This window comes from Lactuca serriola, chromosome 8, assembly GCF_051521515.1.
Source record: "Lactuca serriola cultivar US96UC23 chromosome 8, Lser_US96UC23_V15, whole genome shotgun sequence".
In the NCBI taxonomy this organism is placed as follows: domain Eukaryota; kingdom Viridiplantae; phylum Streptophyta; class Magnoliopsida; order Asterales; family Asteraceae; genus Lactuca; species Lactuca serriola.
Genome location: NC_136415.1, coordinates 226985637 through 226991760, shown reverse-complemented (window position 1 = coordinate 226991760; position 6124 = coordinate 226985637). Strand labels below are relative to the sequence as shown.

Sequence of the window (6124 nt, the reverse complement as noted above, 5' to 3'; positions counted from 1 at the left end):
ACCGTTCCCCTTGTGTTCGACACCCTTGGTTATCAAAGCTATACTATACTCGATCAGGTTCACTGCCTGTAAGGTGTGGTTTAGATGCAATAAACTAGGAAATATAAATTAAAAAAATAGTGCATTAAAGATTCACATCAGTGTGGAAGATAGTAGTAGATCTCCTACTATCAGAAGCACATAATCCATGTTCGAGTCGGGAAAAGTCATGAGAAACCTAAGGAGTTGAGTGGGAACTGGTGAGCATGTAGATAGTGTGCTAGTGCATCGTGGAAATAGTTTTCCATTATTTGAAAATAGCGATCGAGAGCACTGAAGGACGAAGGATAATGAGTAGTGTAATGATAAACCTTTTATTAGATAGTAGCGTGTCTTGTTTATGTTAAACAGAATGTCGACTACTCGACAAGGAGCAAAGAGTTTTGGGATGGTTGGATGCTGCTAGGTTGTTGTAGGCCTTCCTAGAGGAGTTGTCTGGTATCAGTAGACAAATCATTGACAGGTTGGTCGTCAAGTTCAAGGAGTGGATCACATCTATTCAAACTGCTGATATGACTGTTGAGGCGACTCAAAAGAGTGAGCTTTGTTTAAAGGCCCATGTGGGAAAGAGTAAGCGAGTGTATGATTGAAATCTACTACAACTACTAATAAGTTTGTAGCACCTGGTTCCTGGTATGTATTTTATTCCAGTATCTTGCATTTTGGCCTTGGACTCGGCTCGTTGAGTTGGAGCGTGTTGGACACAGAAGTTTAATGACCTACTCGACGAGTCCGCGTCCGGACTCGGCGAGTAGGCGCTGTCCGGAAAAAAACCCTAGATGAGGGTTTGCACCCTATTTAAACCACTTGTTTAGCCTCCCTTTCATCCCCAATGCTTCCAGAACTCCCCTTAAGCAAACCCTAGCCGTTTTTTAGAAGAACTAAGGCATTTTTGGTGGATCTTGCTAGTTGTGTCCAAGGGAAGGGAAAGGCTTGAGGAAACAAGTGAAGACCCAGGGAACCTGAGTTTGTGCATCTTCCACAGTTCATTGGAGGTATAAAGTTGTAACCTTGCACTTTCATTTGTTAGATCCCTTTTTGGGGAGATTTAGGGCTTTTATAATCCATTTTTGGTGACAACCATGATTGCAAGCATGGTTGGGGGTTGAGACTTCAGAATCAAGCCATTAAGGGAGTCACAAGGTAGTTAGGGTTGCTTTTGCACCCATCTAAGGCCCCATGCGTCATAAGAGCTTATTTTATGACCTTTTGAGCTCAAAGTCTCGTGCATGCACGTAAAGTTTTTAACTTTACGTGCTAGAGCGATTGAAGGAGCTTAGATCTACCTTTTGGTCAAGAGTTGTACGTTGGAAATCAAGAAATGAGACTTGGACATGCCTGGCTTGACGAGTCGTTCTTGGTACTCAGCGAGTCCGAGGCAAAACTCCCTTTTTCTGTTAAGGTTTGAAGGAATCCAGTTGAGCTCTAGAAGGGTTTCTAGAGGGTCCAAGGGAGTGACCTAACGTATTGGACTTAGCCTTAGATCTGGAGTTCATGGGACTCGAAGAGTGCAACAACGGACTCGGTGAGTCCAAGGCAATCTCCTTCCACTTGAAGATGAACTCGACGAGTTGTTCATACAACTCGGCAAGTCGAGGACAGGACTTGTTTATCAAATGAAGGTGAGCTCGACGAGTTGTTTATACAACTCGGCGAGTCGGATGAAGATTCATTCGGCGTTATTAAAGAAAGGAGAACTCGTCGAGTCGTTGCTGAACTCGACAAGTAGAGTCATGGATAAGGACGGGTAAAGAGTTAGGAACTCGACGGGTTGGCGGTCCAACTCGACGAGTTGGGTCAACTGGAGGATGACTTTGACTTGGACTTGGTTAGGGGTAAAATAGTCATTACCCTAAGAGTAGATATCAGATTCTAACTGGGTGTTTTGTGGGATTATAGCCGGAGGGTTACTGGAGCAGCAGTCAATCAGTGGCCGAGCAGTTTTTCAGTAGTCAGCCTTATGAGGTGAGTTACCTTCCAGTAGCGGTGGGTCTACGACCACAATGCCGGCCCACTAGTAGGAGTTGTATGTTAGATGATTGTCTTTGTGATATTCATCTAGATTTGCTGCTACCTGTTATGTTTTTGTGCTTTCATGATATGTGTTTATGTGGTAGTAGCAGTAGGGGGTGAAATAGTCCCTGGTTGTCGGATGAAATAGACCGACGGGTACGTCAAGCACCCCAAAATGGCTTGACCTGGGTACGTCAAACACCCCAGAATGGTTTGAACTGGGTAAGTCAGACACCCTAGAATTATCTGACAGTACATTATGTTATGCTATGCGTTTATGTGGTAGTAGTAGGGGGTGAAATAGTCCCCGATAGTCGGGTGATATTATTATGGATTTGTTAGGGTATAGACTAGATTGACTACTATTTCATGTTTATTAGATTGTTTATGTAAGGTTCGTACCTTTTGCATTTTTATAAATTATGTATTTTTATAATATAAACTAATACAATATATAAATTTTATTAAAAAAACGGCATTAGTGGCGACATTATTAGGGACAACACATTTTGCGAAGACAGGTACCTCCGGGAAACTTGGCCGGAATAACACCGGCCGGTTGCTCGAATAATAATTTAGGGATGACACCTTTAGGGACGTCGGGAAGTATTAGTGACAACGGCTATTAGGGATGACACTAGTAGGGACGCTTTTTGTGTATTCGCTACGAGGTACTTGTGACGCCTCATTTGCGACAACATGTTGTCCCTAATGTCTTTAGGGACGACATTGTTGAGTATTTGCGGCACGTTTTGTCGCCCCAAATAGTGCCTCTTCTTGTTGTGATTGCGATGGCGGGATACTTTACCATCCCGATAAAGTAAATGTAGTATTGATGCTTTTAGTCGGAATTCGGCTAGTGAGCCACTTCGGGAGTTGTGTCAATGAATGACAACGTTTACTCGTTTGTTGGAGTTGATGGAAAAGCTGCAGGGAGTTGTGTTTGAAGATGAAAACGCCGGCCAAATATATACGTGAGAGTTTCAGGCGAGATTTTGAAGGAGCGCATAATTATTTTGTATACCTTGTATCTACATAAATACAAGTTCATTGGGTATGAATTGAAAAAAGAAACATTAAAAATAAACACGATCGTAATATGATGGTGTCTTGTGGATTAAATGGAAAAGCATAATACGTAAAATAATAATATATAAATGTTTATTGTTTAAAAACGGTGTATTAAGTTTACTAACTATTTTTTCTCATGACAATGGGTCAAAATGTAGATTCAAATGATTTGTTTTCTGAATTGAAATTGTTTTAAATAGCTTTACCTCATAAGATGTTTGAGATTGACATTATGAAGAGTTTATGAATTCCAATTTGTTATTTGAAAGTTTTCATTGCATATAGTCTGATTAACCGTTCCCCTTACTATGGCTTATATGGAGATAAGTTTTTCAAAGTTGAAGTGCTAAGGAATTAGTAGATATTTTCAGTTTCACACAAAATATTGAATAGTTTGGTCATTTTTATGTGTATGAGTCTATGAGAACGACATATTGTATCATATTGATCATGATTTCATGATACTATTATTAGTAATTTTGCATCAATGATAAAAAAAAGTATTGTTAACTAGCTAGTGGACTTTATATTGTATATAATAATATTTTTTTTGTTATTTATAAAGGTATTTTGCTCATTTGTTTTAGTATCGAGGCAATTTTTGTTTTGGTAGTCGAGGGACGCCCATTCTTTTTATCATGGTACCGAAATATGTTTTAACGTCCTTGTATTGGAAGTAAAATATGTATAATGTTTGATACTTTTATATTTATAGTGCATCTGTACATGTGAAACAGCCAAATTTCTATAATAATGCCAAAGATAGCACAACGACATATAAGGCATCGAATTCCATTTATGTTTAAACAATTGGTTCCAAATTAACTCTTCGACACCGGCTTTCTTTTCTCGTAATCGTCCCTGAATGCTTTACTTTTGGTCCACTGCCTCATGAACCCTTGAACCTAACAATCACAAGTAAGAATTTTTAGAAGTTCAAAGACCCATACTTTGATCCTTTAAGACTTTTAGTGGTTATTTTTGGATGCATATATACCTGTGTTTCACATACTTGTTTTAGTCCAACAACATCCCCTTGTCGTATAAGTGCGTTTGCGTATCTCTAAATGAATTGAAGCAATCAAATTTATGAATCACCTTCGCGTTCATATATAAATACATGTATATTATGTTTTTGAAAACTAAAAAATAGATATATGCAACTGTATACCAGTCCTTTCTTTTTTTCCCCAAGCTCATAAGCACGTTTATAGGCTTTGGATCTCTTTGTATTAACATCTTCAAGCTCCTTCTGTAAACAACTAATGCTCTTTCTTACAAGTTCCAAATCAGCTTTAAGTCGTGCAACTCTAGCTTTACGTCCCCTTAGATCCATTTTCATGTCCTCAATGTGTTCTAACCGAATCTAACAAGAAGCTTTTAGTTACATCATATGATTTTACTACCATAAATGATATATATAAAGGGCTTTTAACTTAAACGTCCTTAAGTTTGTCCGATTTTTTTGGTTTTGTCTCTATAACGATTTTTTGTTCGTTAATGTCAAAAAATTTTCAAGTTTTTTTCATTTTTGTCTTTGCTGTTTAGGGACAAAACAAACAAAATTTAACAAACTTAAGGACTTCAATGTCAAATTTGGAAAACATACTTAAGATGAAAACATATAAGATTTATGAACTTAAGGGTTTTTTTTGCAACGTACTTAGGGTAAAAACATCAAAGATTTGTAAAAATGACAAAAGTGAAAAAAACTTGGCAAATTTTGGACATTAACGAACAAAAAATCGACACATGGACAAAACCAACAAGACCTGACAAACTTAAGGAATTTTATGTCAAAAGCCCATATATAAACGACCCAAAGATAGAAAAAAAAATGCAACCTTTATCTTATGTTGCATAGCTCGCTCACAATCTATATCTCGCTTTGATTTCCGTTCTCTTGAATGCCAATGACTATGAGGTTCAGATTCTGGAGCAGTGTACAATACTTCTCTTGTTTCATTTACATTTTTAGTTTCGTGATAGATTATCATTTCATCTGCCCTACTATTAGTGTTCCCATGTTGGATCCTTTGGGCCATGGTCTTGACCTTTGAATGGTGAATGAAAGAAGTTAATTACTATGTTGATTTGAACGATAAAATAGATTTAAGGTGTAAGAATTTAATTATCAACCATACCAGATATTTAAGTTGTTGTCTACCACAAGAATTCATTCCACCGGATTTCTTTGAAGATAGAAGTTCTTCCTGAACTTGTTGCAAATACTCCGTATCCAACTTCCCTTTCTTGATCAGTCTTTTATGACAGCGTTTCTGATCATGTTTTTCGAGCAAATTAGGTTCGACTTTACCTTGACAACCTTGAAGAGTACTCTCGATTTCTCGTCTCTTCCATTGTATATATTCATCACAACGTGAAAACCAGTCTAAATTCCGGTTTATTTGAAGTTCATCTGCCTATGAACAAATTTAGAAACGTACGTAAAAGCAAAGAGGCATGACTCATGCAAAACAAATTAAACTTACTTTTAGTCGATTTATATCTTTGTTGATACGGGATTGAGCAAGATCCAGCAACTTATACTGATTGTCGGCCTCTTCTTTTTCGATTTCATTAGGAAATGGCTGAAACTTGACGAAATAAACACGATGAATGTGGTTCCTATTTTGTGATTGCGAACCTATGGCGTCGCATTCCTTGTGTTCTTCCATATGAGTCGACTGACTTTAAGTCTTTGGAGATCAAATACAGCAGTGGGTGATACTTTAGGACGAAAACCCAACTTGATGGGACGTAAATTCTTGGTGATGAGATTAATCCCTCGATATAATTTTTTTTTTTTTTAAATTTTGACTGGTATTTATGGAGTTATTAGACAGCACTTGCACCCTACGCCAAGAAAGTCAACTATTAGGATGTTATATAGTTATATGTACCCTCACAATTTTTAAAATTTTTTATTATACATTTATTTTATCAAATTAATTTTGACTATTTCTATAATCATGATGCATTAATTATAAAAATATAGTTC

General features: G+C 37.3%; 1 protein-coding gene across 1 annotated transcript; it reads right to left on the bottom strand.

The window, feature by feature from the left end:
* Positions 1 to 3807: 3807 nt before the first annotated feature.
* On the bottom strand, positions 3808 to 5896 carry LOC145069658 (uncharacterized). The gene is made up of 6 exons (XM_079016611.1): positions 5616 to 5896; positions 5268 to 5546; positions 4968 to 5177; positions 4295 to 4489; positions 4121 to 4186; positions 3808 to 4028 (listed from the first exon to the last, which is right to left on the bottom strand). The coding sequence occupies exons 1-6, from the start codon at positions 5799 to 5801 to the stop codon at positions 3945 to 3947; spliced, it is 1020 nt and encodes a 339-aa protein (XP_078872737.1). The 5' UTR covers positions 5802 to 5896; the 3' UTR covers positions 3808 to 3944.
* Between the last annotated feature and the right edge of the window lie 228 nt (positions 5897 to 6124).

What these genes read in the sequence shown, in the direction of transcription:
- LOC145069658 (XM_079016611.1), bottom strand. Translation starts at nt 5,801, where the DNA reads ATGGAAGAACACAAGGAATGCGACGCCATAGGTTCGCAATCACAAAAT. An exon ending in AAGATATAAATCGACTAAAA is followed by an intron (nt 5,547 to 5,615) that starts GTAAGTTTAATT and finishes ATTTGTTCATAG; the next exon opens with GCAGATGAACTTCAAATAAA. An exon ending in CTATGCAACATAAGATAAAG is followed by an intron (nt 4,490 to 4,967) that starts GTTGCATTTTTT and finishes GCTTCTTGTTAG; the next exon opens with ATTCGGTTAGAACACATTGA.